Genomic DNA, 20259 nt, shown 5'->3' with positions numbered 1-20259 from the left:
GAAACCGTTTCACTACCCTTCATAATTTAAGCATTGTAAAGCATTAAAAAAAATCAGCATTTTTCACACACTACATTTTTAGCCTATATTTTTCCAAATGCAACAGTCTTTGAATCAGAATAAAAATGATGTTTCTGACAATAATTCAATGTTAAAACATTAAAATAAATAAATATGCCACTGAGGTATGTAATCGTGGCCCAGTAATTGATTAGGTAGCCGAACAAAACTGGAAACTTGTGCTGTGCTGTGATTGGTCAGACAGATAATGCCTTACTCTTGTAAATTCCCACCTCCCCTATTAGTTTCTCTGTAGTTACTGAATAATAGGATAAATAACCTAATCAGGTAAAGAATAAAACACTTTGGGGCATGCTGTTATGCGAAAATAATCAACAGCAGGGTGGTGTGATGTGGCGTGACACAAAGTGGAGTTACTGTTACCACCTTCATGTTGATTGTTTTCCAAAAAAAAAACATCCTCAAGTGTTTTATTCCTCTCATACCACAGCAATTTGCCAACAATTACATTTTTTTTTTTAAATTAAAGAATATCTCCTACTTCTTTATCTGTTTATAGTTACATTTAATGCTGTGGAACATTCATGAAACAAGTTCATTCCTGAAGACTTTCCTGTAGAATAAATAAAACATTTATAAACATTTATAAACTAAACATTTATAAATATTTTACAAAGCGCTGACGCTTGAGACTCCTTCCAAAAATGTTAAATGTCTCCTTACAGTAACAATCAATGATTATATGTTTTCTTTGTTAAATGACTAAGATTAAGTGGTGCATCCAACATACCAGTCCCTGTGAATGGTATGTTATTATAGAAACAATAATGAGCGCATTAATGTAAAGTTATGATTTAGCTTGATTAGAGTTGCTGAAAATGAATCAACACCTGACTAGTCAGAATAAATTAAGAACTTAACAGCGCTGTTGTATAAAAAAAATAATATCCAATATTAGCTAATTATATAAGTCCAGCTAAACCCCAGTGTCATGGTCAAATATTGTGAATTTATTGAAAAACAGAGAAAGAGCATAAAAATCAAGCACAGACTGCTAAAATAAGTGCTGCTCGTTGCTCGTCTCAGTGTGTTTTCCTGCTCAAACACACCCGTTTGAACCTTATGAAGGCTTATAACCTGATGAGCTCAGGGTTTTTGTGAGTGTGTTGAGCAGGAGAAAGGAAGGAAGTGAACAAAGCACAATTTATCACTTTATCACCTTACTTAAATGTTTTACTGCACATAGCATGTTAAATAAATGTTTTAAAAAAAAACCACACACACACAATGGATTTGTATGTGAAATAAAAAGTATTTCTGTTCTTTATATAGCAGAGATCATTGGAAACACATCTTTATAACATCAAGGCACATTTACAGGCTTATCAGTCACTGCAGTCCAAACTGAAACCGTTTGTTACTTTATTGTGAATCAATCCAATATGTGGAGCAAATCATTTTAACTGTACATCAGTGCTTTTAGGATTTTTCTGCGGGCTCGACTTCACTGACATGAGTTAGTGTCCTTGTGTGGAGACGTATGTGCTTCATCGCAGCGATAAAAATCAATGATGATGTAGATGAATTGCATGCATCGTAGCAAACTTGTGCAGCAATGGGAAGAAAACAACAAAATGAAAATGCAACAAAGCACAAGCCAAAATTAGAAACCACACCAATCTGTGGTTGAACCGTATTTGACAGAAAACCACGATGCTCCATGTAAACAGAATGAGGTTTTTTTTTTTTTTCTTTCCCATACATCCGTTCTTAGATGCATGTTCATAACCATCTCATATGTATAAATAGAACGTGCTGCATGCAATGTTTTGGGTTTCTGAGGTTCAAAGTTGTGTGTAAATGTGGAATGGATCCAAATGTTCCATTTACAGAAGACTGACAGTATAAAGGCTAAAGGAAGGACCAACTTCCGCTAGTGTTTTACTGCAATGTATTGTTTTTACTGCTTTCATCACAATTCCCACCCATCTTTCTAATTACTTTGCTCAAGTAAACAAAAGTCCAAAAATAAGTAGAAGATTACGATCGTTCCCTCTCTTATTCACTCAACACTGTAATTGAGGGCTGCACTGTATGATCCTGATACTGGCCTGGCACGTCTCTGATAACAGTAGTCATTCACTCCTTCTGTGTTTCCCCCCCCGTAGGAGGTTTTCGTATACTTTACTTCTGATCCTTGATGGTCAGCGTAGCATAAAAACACATGGTCTCATCAGCTGCATGGTGGTTTTGGGTAGTTCACCGTCAGTAACATCATACCATGCAAATACAGCGAGGTTTCTGATTCTGCACAGAGGAAATTAAGGAAGGAACAGAGTAAGGTGGTGAGAAGGCAAGGGTGACTGGTTAACTGTCAGGGTAACCGTCACACACAGTTTAGCTTGTTGGGGGGGGGGGGGGGGGGGGGGGGGGTTGCAGTGTTGTTGCAAAGGACAATGAAGCAATCTGACATTGCAAAAGGGTGTGTGTTGTAAAATCAGGGGTCTTCCACTTCCTGGGACAAAATCATCAAAATCATACTAGTGCAGATTCAAGAACAACAAATTTAAAGTATCCATTAATAATAAAGTGCTGTTTTTATAGTTAACTCCTCTCAGATGGTGATGGCTGATTCTGACTGGGGGAAATTTGTTGCCACAGCACAAAGGTCACAATCTAAACCAGATTGTCTTTACGACTTTTGTGGGGGGAAAAAAGATTTGCAAAGTCTTACAAATGAGACAATTTTTTTTTTTAATGAGGCCACAAAATACCTCCTCTCACGATATGATGTGATATCCAGAAACTTTTCTTGCTGCAGAATCTGATGTTACTAATAAAAGCTTGAGTGTTATGGCATTCTGTATTTTTACAGGTTTGGCTGCTGTTAAATAAATAGCTGAGAACATGATGATGGAAAATAAGACTAATACTGAAATCCCTCTCGTCTAAACCTGTGATAATGTCCTCAGTTTACATGGCGGAATTTCCAGTTTGTTCATTTATACTCATGGAGTCTTGCATTTTTACATGCAGGAAAAGAGAAAGTGTAATAGAGATGCCATTTACAGAGGTGCTAGCATTGCACAAAAATCCTAGCAGGTACAAAGAATAAACCCTGAATTTTACGACAAAAGAAAACATCTCCATGCTAACAGCGTTAATAATAAAACATATTATTTAACTGATATTTAACTGCAATCTGTAGAAATGTTTTCATGTCCATATTATACTGAATATAATAATAAAATATATAAATATGTAATATAATAATGATGTAAACTTCAATGAAAATACCCTGCTCTGAGCTTATATTACTGACAACACATGGTGCACTTTACCCTGTGTACTCATTATTGAGTATTTTATCCACACAGCAATGCAAAGTACACCTACATGGTCATGCAAAGCAAAAGTAAACAGAAGCAAGTGCACGTCTTTCACATCCTGCTCTCTTTCCTCTTCAGTGGACTGGCTTTTCGCCCATTTTTACTTTATGGTCATAACAACCAGTCAAAATTCATACAAATGCTATAGCTAAACTCTAGATGTTAGCACCTCTGCATTTCAAATATGTCATTATTCTTTAACAGATTATTTTATGGTGTAAAATATTGGTTAGACAACCATTTTAAAAATGGTGTCATGTTTCTCACCTTTAAGGTGCACTGAGAACTGCAGCCACTGCGACAGCCAGTCTCGGCACTGTGCAGGACTCAGCCGCTCCACGTTCAGCCCTCTCACGTAACACGCCTGCAAACAGAAATCACATGATCCAACCACTGCAACTCACCCACATGTTTAACACTTGAACAAGTGGTGCATTAAAGAAGAAAAGCCTTGGGGGTATATTCAATAAGGGGGTGGTGTGATGTGGCCTGATGCAAAGCGGAGTTACTGTTACCACCCAGAAGTTGTCCTGAAGTGTTTTATTCCTCTTACAATGTGCCAATTTGTCAATCATTACAATTCTTCATTTATTAAAGAATAACGATACTTTTTAACCATTTAGAGTTTAATTTGTAGAATGTCCAGGAAACAAGTTAGTTCCTGTTCTCACTTACGTTATAGCAGCTATAAGCAGTGGTTCTCTCACCAGCCTCTCTTTTTTTCCTCTCTCAAAGTTAATAAGACCAAAAAAAAAAATCACAGCTTGTCTTATTACCAAAAAATTGGAAAGTGAAAAACTCCTCTGTCCTGAAGACTTGTTGGAAAACTTAAAAGTGCTGACACTGGAGATTCCTTCCATAAAATGCTAAATAAACATCTCCTTACACAAAACGTCATCATATAAACAATTACAGACGTTTTTTCAGTCTGCTTATGTGCAGCTTCCACCATTCAAGCCCCTGTGAATCAGCTGTTATTACAGAATCGATAATGTATAAGAAGGAGCGCAATAATATAATTATGAATTACATCTGGAACTGCTGTCAGAGCTGCTGTTGAATTTAATCATCACCTTCTGACCAGTCAAAATCGAGAATATCAGACATGCTTGATAAAGGCTGTGTTGTTCATGTGTCTACAATAAATACCAGGTCCAACATAAGCATAACTGTTAATGATTGATATGTAATAGAGTCTCTCTCACACCTCTTTGAGCTCCACATCATTGAGCTGGTGGAGGCCAAGGTTGATGATGGTGCGATCCAGGTGCATGAGCTCTAGGGCGTGGCTATTCAAGCGCTGGCCAATCCAGAACGCCGGGAGGCGGGGCGTTAAGAAGAGCAACGTGCAAAGGTGTCTCTGAAAGTAATTATCAACAAGCACATATCAGCTCTACTGAACAGGTTAAAACTTGATAGTGGTTAAAGCAGTGATATCACCATTGCTATGGTTACAAGTCACATGAGAGTTTTTGTGAGTGAGAGAGTGATGATGCTCCAGTCAGAGATTTCTCTATATATGTATAAAAAAAACACCTAGTGTGGAAGGAATTAGTCTTTGATTTGTACTGGAACTACAAGGCTTATATACTTAACATGTAAGGACATAACGTCTTTAATCTGGCATTGTGTGAACCTCAGCTTTATTTGTAATAAAAGGAAAATTATTTTCATTTTATTTATGGCTGTTACTGAGGGGAAATGTCCCGAGGAATTATACGTAAGTTAAAGTATAGATAATGTGTCAAAATCTTACTCAATTAAAAGTGGATGCATAGAAAATATACTTAAGTGAAAGTTAAAAAGTCACTGCTTAAGTATTAAAAACTACAGGTAAATGTGGAACTGATGATATTAAGTCATGCCATGTTTTCATGTGAAAAGTCACTTTTATTCCTTATCTAAAACTGTTAGAAGCATCTACGCTGTTTTGTCTGAAAACATCATTCTCTGAAAACTTGCTGTCCCTCCTATGACCATGACATGACAGGACATGACAATATGCATGTCTAATGCTATGTAGTTTCCTAATGAATTCATCAGAAATCAGATATCAAGTAAATAACCAATATTAGCTAGAATTTTACTTGCTAAAGTGTTAACTACATTGTGTAGGACGAGGTCACATCGGTTGATGAATTATCACGATTCCTGATAATTCTCTTCTACACTGATAAACTAAAACTGAAATGTAAATAAAATGTACTACATATCATTTGATTGATATACAGAATACAGTCACTGGCTGGATGACAGAAGAAGAGATCTCTGAGATTTGTTCCTTTTAAGGTCTAACTAATAATTGAAGGAGTAAAAAGGGTGTTTTTCTTCTTGGAAATGTAATTAAGTATGAGTATAATTATTCCATTTCAATAACACTCAAGTACAGAATAAATATCCTAAAATAATACTTCAGTATAATAACAAATTATAATTACTCAAATATTTTCCAACCCTGACTGTTGCTTTGCTTTAAAGAACTAACCATCTGATCTGCACCCATCCTTCTGATACCCAGTGGAGGGCCTGAGAATAAAGTTCTCACTGCATGGAGATCAGACACAAGAGGGTGAGCACCACTCTGGACCTGGAAACAGGGGCAAATATTAATAATTCGTAGTTTTTCAATCCACCTCAGACATTTTAATGAATTTAATGATGTGTGGAGGGACTCACTTTACTGCACAGCTCCGTAAGTCGGCTCTTCAGTTGTTCATGTGTGATGTGCGATGCTGTCGTCTTCAGACCGCCGAGCAGTGGCTGGTGATGCTGCGCCCTCTGTGCATGGTACACTGCCTGAAACTCCGCCAGCTGCTGTGGCGTCCAGAAATGGCGAATCAGAAGCTGGCGGGGATAAAGGTACCTGGTAAAAGGAGGTGGGGAAGAGAGGAGTAGGATGAGTGGTATTACACAGTAATGGAAAGTTTGAGATAAAAGACTGAGGAAACATCAGTACACTCTGAGAAGTTTCACAATGACAGTACTGCTGTGGTATAAGAGGAGTAAAACAGTGCTGCAAGTTCTGTTATTGGAAAATAATCAACTTTGGGGTGGTGTGACACATCATTGGTTCCCCTCATCAGATCAGAACATCTACCATAACTTGTATTACATTCTCTGGCCAGGACATCCCCCTATCACCATTAGTTACAAATCTTGGTGTTAGGTTTGACCCTCATTTAACCTTTGAGGCTCACATTAAACATCTTTGCAAAACATCATTTCATCACCTCAGGAATATAGCCAGACTCCGTCCTACACTCTCCCTACATGATGCTGAGAAACTCGTCCACGCCTTTGTCTCCTCCAGACTGGACTACTGCAACTCTCTTCTCATCGGGATCCCTAGCAAGAGCATCCAGAAACTCCAGCACATACAGAATAGTGCCGCTAGGATCCTGATGAGAGTGCGTAAATACGAACACATCACACCAATTCTTCAATCATTACACTGGCTTCCCATTTCCGCCCGGATTGAATACAAGGTCTCCCTCCTCACACATCAGTGCATCTATGGCAACGCCCCCACTTACCTTAAAGAACTCCTCACCCCACAAACACTCATCGTCTCCTCCCCCCTAGGACTAATACCCGCACCATTGGGGATCGAGCCTTTTGCGCCACTGCTCCTCGCCTGTGGAACGCCCTCCCTGAACATCTGAGGGCTCCACAAATGACTGATGGTTTTAAAAGGGGTTTAAAAACATACCTTTTTAAAAAGTGTTTTAATATAGTTTAAATTTCTGTGCTAATCTCAGTTGGCAGCTGGTTTTAATTGCTGTTTTTTTGTAGCACTTTGAGATTTTCTTTAAAATGTAAAGTGCTTTATAAATAAAATGTATTATTATTATCATTGTTACTTTCCTATAACAGAAGGCCCTTGAGTGTTTTCTTCCTTACTTGCCACTAGGGTTGTTGGTTTCACAGTTAGGCACCGTGTTTGATCAGAAATAGGATTCAAATAGGATTTTTGACAGTTTAGACATGAAAATAAAGTTTTTTATTGGGAATAAACTGTTAAATGGACTTTGCATTTTATTTTTGGCATCCACTGTTGCTCATGAAAATGCTATTGTACATATATGTTTTGCAATTGAATTTGAATTACGTCTTAAATTATGTGCACACACATGGAGAAATACATGCAAACACACATTTGAATTAGCATTTCAATTTGAATTTTGAAGTTTGGAATATGCTTTAAAAAATGTTCCTTTAGTTTAATATAATACTGTGAAAATTTCAACCCATACACCCCTACTTATCACACTCCTTTAACTGTGTACAGTGGGGGACAAATTAAATTCAGTCAATACTCACATTAAAACAAACACTAGGTAGTTGGCAAAAGGAGGAATGGAGATGATCACCAGAGGAATGGCTTTGATCATGTCTCTGTGGAACTGTCAGAACAAACATGTAGCATAGATTATATATTAACATGAAGCCTTGGTTTTAATACACTTCATCAAATACAGGTTTAAAATACTGCCGTAAGCACAATCACAACTGATTATTAATGAAGTCTTCTGAACCCATAAAAACCCAAGACATTATTTACTTACAGTATGTACTCAAGGTTATGGTTTAAATCTAAAAATGGTTATAAAGACTCAATGTAAGCTGCACTTTAGAGTTGTATGTCAGACATCTGGTTGGTCCAGACTTCATATGCAGATTTCTTTGTAAGAGTTAAAGCACATATACATTATATGACACATTATACGATACGCAGCTCCGTTTTTCCTTAAATAAGTTACAAAGACAAAATATATTTTCAGGTGAAAGTTGTATAATGACGTTCCAACCCAGTGACTAAATTGTACCTTTTTCCTCTAGGTTTTGAAAAGCACTGTTCCATAAGAAACTTTCTTTAGCAAGAGCTAATCAGAAAATCACAATATTTATGGAGATTTAACTTAAACTGCACTTAGATTAAACTCTACGCAGCAATGAAAGAAATTACATAAAAAAAAAAGAAAAACTTGAGTTAACAGCACTATATCGCCTTCTGATGTCTGTCCACTGTACTGCATGTCATACTTTCAAACACTAGATTGTTTGACAATATTATTAGCTGGAAATACAGGCTGCTGACAGACTGCAAATATTAGAAGATCCTAAGGCTATTACACATAAAAATTTTATTAACACAATTTGACTACACAACCCTTCTGGCTATTATCCAAAAATTTGTACTACAACTATTTGGTTATATATGCTCATATATTATGATCAAATAAAAGACACACTCTAACTCATTCATGATCTCACCTGTCTGAGCTTCTCCATTTCACGGTAAGGCAACTTCTGGGGATCGATGTTGTTTTTGATCATCCGAATTCTGATCCTATGCACTTCTCGGGCGTCCTCAAAGAAGAGTCGAAATCCTACAAGGACATACAGAGAGACTCTGAACATATGCTACCAAATGAGTATTCTAGCAAACATGCACAACACTGCTTTTTACAAACAGCATAAGGATTTGCACGTATTAGACTAAACAGTTCAAACTCAAAATGTCAGTCCATTACATGTGTTTTTCAGTTGAAAAATGAAATGCATGAACACTATAAATAATGGAAGACGTTTGAACCTCACCTCTCATAAATGTGGAATAGAGGACGTAGAATCTAGGGAAGCGTCGCTGAAGAAATCTCTCATACTTTTCATTTGCCCATTTCAACCTCGACGCAATGCTTTGGCCGAGGCCGTACCTCGCTTGGGAAGGTGAATACTGCCTCACTAAACATAATCTATAGAGATGAAGACGAGACAGTCGATTAACACACCAGTTTATGATGTTATATAGCATTGTCTCCTCACAGCTCCAGCCAGGGTCCCTGGTTTGATCCTGAGCTTCTGTGTGGGAGTTCTGTTATGTTCTCTCAGTGTCCTCATGGGTTCCTTGTGGGTTCTCTGATCTTCTCCCACCTCCCAAAAACATGGTGGTGGAGTGGTGACTCTAAAATTACCTCTAGGTATGTGTGTGCATGTGTGCGAATGTGTATGCAATGGATCCGGGTGTATTCCCACCTCACGCCCAGTGTTCCCGGGATAGGCTCTGGATCCAACGCTACCATGCCTAGAACAAAACAGTTACTGAAGACGAATGAATGAAGTTACGACCAGTACATGATGATAAATGTATGATGTTATGACCATTACAGAACAGATTATGATTCTTGTTGGACTACAGGTCACTCACAATGAATTTATTAGAAGGGTTTTATCTACATCTGGAGATGAAACCCTAACTGCAGCCCTAATATAACTCCCAACTAATATCCAAAAGCCCTTAGAGACCTTAAGTAACTGTAATAATAATAAGTTTTGCATGGGTGCAATTTAAAAAACTTACTTAATATTTCATTCCTTTCTTCCCTCTGTCTTTCCTTAAGCCAATACTCGTGGCATTAGAGTATTAACTGTTAGTAGAAAGTGAAAAAAACTACAAAACAAGCTGGGTTTATATGTTAAGTGACCTTTTTCGTGGCTCTGTCACCTGTGCATGACAGCCTCTGGCCTGGAGATACAGTTAGTAACAAGCTACATGACTTTACAGCCTCGACAGCATGTACATGATTACTGATAAATGAAAAACGTGTCACCTGAGTTGCGTGGGAGCCAATTTAAGCCTGCAGAATCCCGCAGTGACCCCCATGGACCGTATTCCGCACAGAAAAGTCATAGAAGCACCGCAGCACATCCGCATATAGGACGGCGCCATTTTGCGAAAAACCGCTGTCAAGTCGGAGTGGGCGTGGTACAGAATGTGGGCGGGGCCAAAGTGCCTGCACATGAAGCACGAGCATGAGTGTTTTTAAAAAATAATATTGAATCTTATTTGATTAATGCTTTCATTATGTGGATGAAATTAATGTATAGGGCTATAAATCACGAAAGGGGTATTGTGAAATATTATATATTTAATATATAATATATAAAAAAAACCTTTTTTTTTTTCAGAATAAGTGTGTAATAATTAAGAGTTCATAATTTGCTGATTAAATTGCATGAATAAGCTTTTAAATATTATTTTGATGAAATAATATATATTTAAAAGGTAACAGCTCATCCAGTTTATGTAGCTGTAATGTAGTGAAATGTTTATCTTTTGTATACAAATATATATATATATATATATATATATATATATATATATATGTGTGTGTGTGTGTGTGTGTGTGTGTGTGTGTGTGTGTATATATATATACTGTATACATATATTGCTGCATTTTCTGTCTCTGAGATATTGATTCCTCCTAAAATGAAATTAGTATGTATTTATCATATGCCAGATGGCAATTTAGGCCTTGCTGAAAAAAACAATAGAAACCCTCATAGACTTTGTAATGGTTTTAATGGTTATAATGTGAATTGTATTGGTTTTAATGGAAACTGTAATGGTCCTACTGGTGATTTGTTGCCTTCTGTTGGTGGCATGTTATGTGTAGTGGATACCATAAAGGACCAGTAATGGTAATGTTTTTAATGGTTAGCTGATGGTTTGTAATGGTATGTGTAGTGGAAACCATTAAGGACCAGTAATGGTAATGTTTTTAATGGTTAGCTGATGGTTTGTAATGGTATGTGTAGTGGAAACCATTAGAATTTCTGTGATTTTTTTTTAAGCAGATAGTTGAATTAGACCTTTTTTGGAATGGCTTTATTTATTTATTTATTCTGAGCAGGGGAACTGTATGTAATGTTTTGAACTGTTCCTGAGATAAAATATGAAATCATCACGTGGTGTCACTGCTGTAAATGATGCAGCTCTGACGCAGTCAACACTTGCATTTCTGCCTAGCAACAGACAACAACGTAAATAACAACCATAACTTTCATTTACAGGTTAGTAACATCACCATATCACCTTTTTATTAACAAAATATAAAGTATAATTTATATATAAATATACTTAATTTATATAAGTTAAGTTTAGATTGTGTTCTAATTGTGTATGTATATTTACTTTTGTATTTTATTGGTTATTTGTTATTATATTTATTTATAAGAGTAATAAGAGTAATTGTTTATAAGATTTATAAGAGTTGTGTAATGAGATAATTTTTTTGTTTAAATCTCTAAATCTTTGTTTAAATTTAAATTTCGAATCTAAGTCATTAAAAGAGTTGTGTGATGATTTAAATTTTTGTTTTTAAATTTTTTAAGCATTTTATTACATGAATAACTATGATGATGATGTTGTCTTTATATTTGATGGAAATAAGTTTGTATATTTCCCTCACAGCAAGATGCAAAGTGCTTCTGAGGCTGTATAGGAGGTGAAACCAGATATTCAAAGTAGTAGCGGTAGTAGTAGTAGTGGTAGCAGTAGTAGTAATAGAAGTAGTAGTAGTAGTAGTAATAGAAGTAGTAGCAGTAGCAGTAGTAGTAGTAGTAGTAGTAGTAGCAGTAATCAGTAGTAGTAGTAGTTGTAGTAGTAGCAGTAGCAGTAGTAGTAGTAGTAGCAGTAGCAGTAGTAGCAGTACTTGTTGTCATAACTTGACATCCATTCTATGGAGAAATCACTGATGTGAATGTACTCAGTGAAAGAGACAGACTCCTCTTGGTTTTCCAGATGTACAGCTTCTCGGTTAACTTGTAGTAGAGACAAAAACAACTACTGCACTGGAGAGTTTAATGGCTTGGCTAATAAAATTGCATGTAAAATATCTTGAATGGTAGCATGCCTGTGTTTCGCTTTTAAGTGCTTTATTACTTCATCTTTAGACTTTTGCTATTATTAATATTATTTATACTCTTGTCCTTTATTTTCACTGATCCTCTTAATATGTCTGCAGAAGTACAGTTAAGAATTAGCGGCTTTCCTGTGCTTACATCATCATTTAAAGGTGAGCAATAGATTCAGGAATATCCAATTGTCTAAAAAAATAATAAAAAACCTGCATACTAAACTGTGGCAGGAATGTGAGCCTATATTTTAAATGATACATATTTGTCCTCAATGTTTTGTACCAATGATAACTTTGTGTACACACTTTCTGCAGTTTCTACTACTTTTACAATTATAGATTTATAGATTTCATACATAAGGTCTAAGCTTATGACGGTCAATTTAAGGCTCTTTTTTATTAGCCTTTTCACTAATGGACAATCCATTTACTTTTTAATATAAGTCATAATTAGACAGAATCAAAATTCATATATCAAGCAAATTTAAGTAAAAATGTAAAGAATTTGGATATGCATATAAATAATTTATGCATGAAATGGAAATGGAAAACACATTAAATGTGTTTTCCAAATAAGTTTGACTCGACTTGACTTGATCTTGGTTTGTAAGCTGATGACTGACTATATGCTTGAGCAATATTAAATATCATTTACAGTGTGTCATAGATGAAATATACATTACAGCTATTCATATTTATCTGGTTTGACCACCTTTATTGACCATTTTACACACAGTGATTTCCCTGCTCTCACACACCCACTGAACCTCAGGAAGGGGTTAATTAGGTTAGGTTAGGTTAAGTTAGGTTAGGTTCAACTTTATTGTCATTAGCAGAGTATGGGTATAGAGACAATGAAATGCAGTTAGCGTCCAACCAGTAGTGCAAATAGCAAATAAGTTAAAATGAGGTAACGAGGTTATGGTGCAATAAGTTAACAGTGTACAGGTAAAGTTAAACAATATGATGCATACCAGTAATGCAAATGGCAATTAAGTTAAATGGAACAAACAGTATACAGTAAACAGGATAATTGAGATAAACAGTATACAGGTAGAGGTAAGCAGCATGATGTATGCAATATGATGCAGTGGATAAAATGCAGATGTGCAAATAGCAACAATGTGCAAATAACAGTCTGATATGAATAATAGTAATAATGACATAATGCAGTAAAGTGCAAGAACTTGCAAATAATTGCAGATAACAGTAGTGTCTTCCTTCTTTCTAGCCAATCCTATGGCTCTGGTCTTTGTGATGTCTTTTTTCTTCTATTAGAGTTAATGGTGCTCAGATTTTTTTGAAACCTAATTAAAGCTTTTTTGACTAAGATTAAGTGTTGTATCTGCTCTTATGTGTTTAATACATTATACTCTTCTTACATGATGATGTCATCATGAAGTGCCTTTTTTTTATTTACTTGACCAGACATTATGAAGGGTTGGGTATTTACTATTTTTAAGGAAACACTAAAAGCATGCAGGACAGGCAGGGGGTACTCCAGGACCAGGGTTGTGAAGCTGTGAAGGGGATCTTTGGGTGGGAATGGGGGATGGTTTGGTGTGGGCGGGGCTTAAACGACTTCCCACGTAAACACGTGACTTGGGAGCTGTATTTAAGGCCACATTTAAAGCATTAACGTACATTTGTATATATTTTTTTCCTTCTCTTTATTTGAGGAAGGGTAAGGGTGAGTTTATGATGTGATTTCTCTGCAGACATTATTGCTGTTATATGGCAGGAATACCTGGATGTAAACAAAGCTCTGCTGGTGTGTTGTGCTTTAACTCATGAAGCTAGCTGTTGAGTTTGGGGTTTCTGTAGCAGTACTCCACTGAGCCTGGGATGCTTATATCATTAGACTCTTAAAGTCTGCTCGTGTTAGTAGTTAATTAATGTATGAATTGTGAACATTTTCGAAGGCGGTTAAAGAGATCAGCCACGCCGTGATCTCCAGGGGGAAGAAAATGTCCAGCATCAGGTTTGGAAGCAGCGTTGGTCCTGCAAGGATTACAGGAAATGCTCAGGAGGTCAGGGAGGAAGCTGAAGGTGAGAACTACACCAGGTCTCCTTAAACGTTAAGTTTATCTAAAAGAAACAAACAAATGCATGTATGGTGCCATATTACAGGTTTATGTCTTTGCTCTCTGTAGTGGTGTGACTCTACACTAGCGGTTTCAAAACATAACACCCGCAAACCAGATCCGGCCCGCTAAATGACCAGGTCCGGCCCGGTGACGGTCCTGATCCGGCCCGCTAAAGGACCAGATCCGGCCCGGTGACGGTCCTGATCCGGCCCGCTAATGGACCAGATCCGGCCCGGTGAAGGTCCAGATCCGGCCCACCAAATAAACGTAGAATCCGTGTTCCACATACTAAACTGTTCCAGGAATGTGAGCCTATATTTTAAAATAATACATATTTGTCCTGTTTATGTTTCTCTGACAACTTTGTGTATGACGCTGCAATTTCAACTACCTTTTATAATTATATACATCCACTGTCCACTTTATTAGGAACACCTGTACACCTGCACATTCATGCAATTATTCAATCAGCCAATCATGTGGCTGCATGAAATCATACAGATACAGGTCAAGAGCTTGTTCATATCAAGTATCAGAATGGGGAAAACTTGTGATCTCAGTGACTTTGACTCTGGCATGGTTGTTGAAGCCACAACAAAATCTCTAGATTTTACACTGAATACTGCAAACCCAAAAAACATCCAGAGAGAAGTTAGAGGAGAATGGCCAGGTTTGTCTCTCTTTGCTTGCTGTAGTGGTGTGACTCTACACCAGCGGTTTCAATACATACCACCCGCGGTCCAGATCCGGCTTGGTAAATGAACATAGGATCCGTGTTCCACGTTAAAATGATCTTGCTTTGAGAAATTAGGGGGGGAAAAAGTGGTCTCTGATCTGTTTTCCCTCTAGGGGCAATATAAAGCTAGAAATACAGCTACTGACAAAATATTCTAGTGATATGAAATTCTTCATTAGCAAGCTAAAAAAATGCTGTAACCTTGTCTCTTTCCAAAATAAAATAACTAATTTATGGGTTTCACAGCAAAAAGTGGTGAATACGTATGCAATCACAGCTTTTGTTTTTTTATTTGTAAAACTATATTGATTTTCCCTCCACTTCAGTATTATTGCTTATTTTGTATAAATTTAAGAAGTATAATCCAAATTACGTTCATTTCAGTGTATATATGTTCAAGCTAAATCTGGAATGAGATGTTCAACAAGTACTTTTTTTTTTTTTTTCCCCTCTTCAATAAGTTACACTTAATGTGACTTAAGTAGGTTTTGTCTCCTGCTCTAAACCCCATCAACAGAATGCCATTTTGAAGCCACTTCTTTGTGCCTTAAATTGGACTAGATATTGGATACATGGGTCTCAGTATAAATGCCTTTATGACATAGAATGGCTTTATCAAAACGCTGACTTAACTAGTTTAGAAATGAGGAAATGAGGTTTAACTTACTTCCTGTAATGCTGTTGCTGAGAGGCCAAAAGCAGGTCAGAGCATAAAACACTGGTTCTCAAACTCTTTGCAGCCAGGGACCCATTTATCTGTAAAATAAGTTCAATGGACCCCCTCAGTATAGACTTATTTATTTATTTTTTTTTTTTTAATGAATGTAATCCAGCCATTCAGATATTAGACTGATTATTCAATTGTGTGGAATAATATTCTGGTTATATATCAGAGCCACACAGCTTTTTATTCCTAATTTTCCACACTACTTAGTTTCTTTTCTTGATGCTGGAATTAAACCCATTAAATTCACCATTTTTAAAAAAAAAAAAAAAAAAAAAGACCTCTCTGAGAGCCAGTGGCAAAAGAAAAGAGATTTGATGGAAAACTCAATGATCTTAACACAACTACAACAGTCCTCGATTGTGATTGCTTAGAAGGTATGGAATAATTTTAGGTTTCAGCACTGTTCAGCTATTGGTTCAATGTGGAAGATGGGTATATATTAATGTGCCCGTTGTAATGCATTATTATTATTATTATTATTATTATTATTATAATATATCATTGTTACTATAGTTACAACTCGTACACAGGAACCCCTCTTGCAGACGGTCCACATAATCTAAGAATAAACTTTTTTTTATTATTATTATTATTATTATTATTTTATTATTATGAGTGTTTAACAAATCAAATCATTTCTATAGTGAGGCTTTCTGTAAGACATTTAGTGTTTTTGGAAGGAGTCTCCAGTGCCAATGCATCTCCAGTGCATTCAACATTGTAACTGTTACAGATAAAGCTGTAACTTTAAAATTTCTTCAGGACTGAGGGCATTGTGCTTTGCCGTTTCTTTGCAATATGACAAGCTGCAGAGAAAAGCTGCTTATATACACACACAGTGTTGCTATACTATTTATATAGACTGGTTATATAGGTTTATATAAGCTGTGAATAGTAAGTGTTTTGTTTTTCAGATGTTAAACATGAGAGTAATAAGTAACTGGATAAAATGTATGACATGCTGTTCACTAATAAATAAATTGTAATTGCCATTTGTAATGGCAATTTGCTGTGTATAAGAGGAATTAAACACTTTCTGATGTCCTTTTCCTTTATAGGAAAATAATAAACAATGAGGTGGGGTGATGCAAGTAACTGTTGCCACACCAAAGTTGATTATTTTCCTATACCAGCACACACCATAGTGTTATTCCTTACTTATCTAAAGAATGCATTGGTAAAGTCGGAGATTGCTCATTTGAGGCAGTAACGCTGGTTTTTCACACCACTGTAGGAAGCAATCCAGGCATGAGCTTATTCACTGTGGTATTTCAGGTTTTACACGCAGTGTACGTTTTATGTGCTGTCTCACTTTCGCAGCCAAACCAGTTGATGATGCCGATCCAAACGTGATGATGCAGTGCCCTTATGACAAGAACCATCAGATTCGGGCCTGTCGCTTCCCCTTTCACATTCTCAAGTGTGCCAAGGTCAGTGCTTGTCTTTAGTTCATTCATTGGAACATTTTTATTGATGTTTTGGTCCAAGTTTGAGCTGTTGGTCTGAAACCATTTATTTCAGTGTGGTTTTTTTTTTTTCTTTTTCTTTTTCTTTTTTGGTCCCTGTTCAGAATCATCCCAAACTAGCAAGTGAACTTAAGACATGCCCTTTCAATGCCAAGCACTTGGTTCCCAAGCATGAGCTGGCACATCATATTGAGCACTGTGAAGATAAACGATTAATTACTATGGAGGATGGTAAGATCTTGGATGATAATGCCTCTCTTAAAACAATCCATGTATTGGTTAACAAATCTGACCCTGGCCAATGAGAGCTGTTTGTAGCTTTTTAAAGCTTTTTTTTTTTCAAGCCCTCATAGGCTTATAACCTATATAACTTTCTCCACTTGTAGATGGCAACAATAAGATGCACTCGAAATTTCATGTGCCTATTAAGTGCACAGCCCCTGCATGTGAGGAGGACTGGGAAAAAGGTCAGTGTGCTCTACAGGGTTAATACTGAACTTTTGCTAGTATTTGTTGTGTTCTGTAAATTTCCTGTATTACTAAGCTTCCAACATGAGCTAAGTTTTCTTCACTTTATGTAAGAGATGAAACGGAAAAGCATTAATTGTGGGCAAAATTGCCATCAAATTTGTCAATACTGAGGGTTTTTTCCCTGCAGGACAAAAAACCCCATAAGTTTTGCTTTATTAGAAGGAAACAATTGAAAGGTGTTCCTCAGGAAGCGAAATAAGCTTTAAACTTTTTGGTAATAACTTGCCACAAAGAAAAATGGTTCCTATCGTAAGTGCTGGAGGCTATGCTGGAGGCTATGCTGAGAAAACACACTAAACTGCCCCGGGCCAAGTTGGTCTACACAGGCCTATCAATGATCTCGGGTGTAAACTGTAAGCAGGAAATTCCAGACACTTTTTAACTAGTACACAGCAAGAAGTTTTATAAACATATAGAAAATAAAATTCAGCTTGATGGAAGAAAACATCCATGATTGTGTCTGTATACACTTCAGTTAAGAACCACCATCCTGGGCTACTCTCAGTGATGTGTAATTATTAACATCCTTTTATATGAATAGTCAACCTGAATCACTCACTCAAACAAAGCCAGCAATGAATGAAAAAAAAACCAACATATAATAATGGATACATTTATAATTTTTACTGCATGATGTTCCTGACCCAAGCAGATGATAAAAATGCTAAAAAACTTAGCCTTCATGCACTGAGTTGAATGAGCTGCAGGCTTGCTTTCCACTTTTGATTCAGTTTTGTGATTGTTGCAGAGGCTGATGACAATGCTGCTACGTTTGTGTGGGGCGTGACCAATAATCGGCTTACTGTGAATAAGTGAGTCAGCAACTAAAATGGATGTGTTTCTCAATATCCTGTATTTATTTATTTCTTTCCCCTAAAATGTGGTCATGTCTGATTTGCTGCATCAGAATCCTGTACTACATTTTTATTTCTTTGCCTTTTCTTAGGCCTGAGCCACCAGTCACGAACAACTTGAATGCTGGAGTCCGTGCACCTCGAACTCTCCCCTGGAAGTCCTGTGAGTTCTGATAGCAAATATTCATATTCAGGACAGTTAATTATTGTATTTTCCAAATTTACAAAATCAGTGTGGTGGTTACATTCTCTTCTCCACTAGCATTTTGATTGTGTAGATTGTCACCATACAGTTGTTGCTCTAGGTGGCAGCAGTAGTCTTGACTGACTTTAAGGGAGGTTGAATTTAAAAAGTTGTGTTGCAGTTTGCCTTGTTTTGTGCCTTTTTTTTTTTTTTTTTTTTTTAATCTAGTGTTTTAATTGTTGCTTTACATTCAGGTTACCTTAACTGACTTTCTTTTAGACGTCGGATATAAACGGGCCATGAACTTCAGCGTTACTTCAGTTACTAACAGAATTCCCTTTTACATTCATTATTTTTTTTTTTTTAAATTTGCTAAATAATCTGAAAATTTTGTCCCATCAGTGAGTAAAGTGAAGCTCGCAATAACCAATATAAACCAACACCTTAATTCATACGTGTGTAGTTTTTAACTGGCAAAATTCAGAACTTGGGCCAAAAAAGAAACTTGATTTAAATTATTACAGTCACGTGTTTTGTTTTCTAAACGCTTGTCTCTTATTTTCACAGGAGAAATCCCTTCCTTGTTTCTTGGTCCGGGTTTTCAGCCAGCACTGATGCAACTGAAGAGTTTTTATTAGTGAACTTTTAAAATCACGCTGCATGTGTTACCTCACTTGAGTCTTAAACTGCCTTTTATTTGAATGTACTGGTTTTTTGTGTGTTTTTTCTACTTTTTCATAAGCTGTGGTTTTTTAACAAGGTTTAAAACTGACCCTGGTTCCCTGGATTAGAATGAGAATACCACTTTGGCTTCTGTTGAAATATACAAGTCTTGCTCTGTTTCATTAAAGCTTCAAATCCAACAAATCTTGTGTGAAACAGAAAGGTGCAAGATTTTGAGGGAGCTGTAATCTGTTTCTCTTATCAATAAAATACAGGACTGTTTAGAACTTTTCTTGTGAAATCCTGTTCCTCAGTGGTGTTTGAAACTTAATCTGGGGTCTTGAATCTTTTCCACAGGCAAGCCATGACTTGCAAAGCTCAACTGATGAAAGTGAAATCGGGTGTCGCTTCTGATTGGTCGGATCTGTAGCCAAACTGCTCCTTTTGTGAATATGATTAAAGACTGGTCTAAATTGTGTCCTCTGATGGGTAAGGAACTTTCTGTACAGTTCCTCTCACACAGTGCTGAGTGATTTAAAGGCCATCTAGACTAGGACTGTCATGTTGCTGCCAGTGTCATGGTAAGGTGGGGTGAAAACAAGAAAATGTGCACAATTACTATTTTTATTTATGTATTTTTTTTTTGAACTGTTAAGTGCAGTAAATGGTTGTCGTTGCAGCCACTCTGCTTTGACATAAGGCATTTCTTGTCTTCATATTAGTTTACTTCTGTTTATACTACAGCACTGTTGAATTCTTGAATCTGATTGGTCAAAAGGTGTGCATTATTTTTGTTTAACCGAATGGCTCAGATAGTCAGTTTGGCTGCAACATATAAAAACATTCAAACCTTTTGTTTAGTAACTGCTCATTCACAGGGACTTGTATGGTGGATGCCCCAC

General features: G+C 36.6%; 2 protein-coding genes across 4 annotated transcripts; one reads left to right on the top strand and one right to left on the bottom strand.

The window, feature by feature from the left end:
* Positions 1–1289: 1289 nt before the first annotated feature.
* On the bottom strand, positions 1290–10151 carry letmd1 (LETM1 domain containing 1). The gene is made up of 9 exons (XM_026945134.3): positions 10022–10151; positions 9012–9166; positions 8685–8800; positions 7731–7813; positions 6087–6273; positions 5896–5997; positions 4618–4770; positions 3678–3774; positions 1290–2328 (listed from the first exon to the last, which is right to left on the bottom strand). The coding sequence occupies exons 1-9, from the start codon at positions 10138–10140 to the stop codon at positions 2255–2257; spliced, it is 1086 nt and encodes a 361-aa protein (XP_026800935.3). The 5' UTR covers positions 10141–10151; the 3' UTR covers positions 1290–2254.
* A 3523-nt stretch (positions 10152–13674) lies between these two features.
* On the top strand, positions 13675–19644 carry zgc:56699 (uncharacterized protein LOC405758 homolog). Of its 3 annotated transcripts, none has more exons than XM_034311690.2 (8): positions 13675–13799; positions 14032–14158; positions 16980–17089; positions 17230–17356; positions 17512–17592; positions 18405–18468; positions 18603–18673; positions 19262–19644. In XM_034311690.2, coding segments are annotated over exons 2-8 (537 nt in total). In that variant the 5' UTR covers positions 13675–13799; positions 14032–14076; the 3' UTR covers positions 19264–19644. The 3 variants fall into 3 exon arrangements, with proteins under 3 accessions (XP_034167581.2, XP_034167583.2, XP_034167582.2); XM_034311692.2 differs by having other exon boundaries at positions 13676–13793; XM_034311691.2 differs by having other exon boundaries at positions 13758–13880.
* The last annotated feature ends 615 nt before the right edge of the window (positions 19645–20259 follow it).

The sequence above is a fragment of the Pangasianodon hypophthalmus genome, chromosome 16, assembly GCF_027358585.1.
Source record: "Pangasianodon hypophthalmus isolate fPanHyp1 chromosome 16, fPanHyp1.pri, whole genome shotgun sequence".
NCBI classification, from domain to species: domain Eukaryota; kingdom Metazoa; phylum Chordata; class Actinopteri; order Siluriformes; family Pangasiidae; genus Pangasianodon; species Pangasianodon hypophthalmus.
The sequence above is the reverse complement of the archived record's forward strand: the minus strand, read 5'-3'. Positions and strand labels throughout refer to the sequence as shown.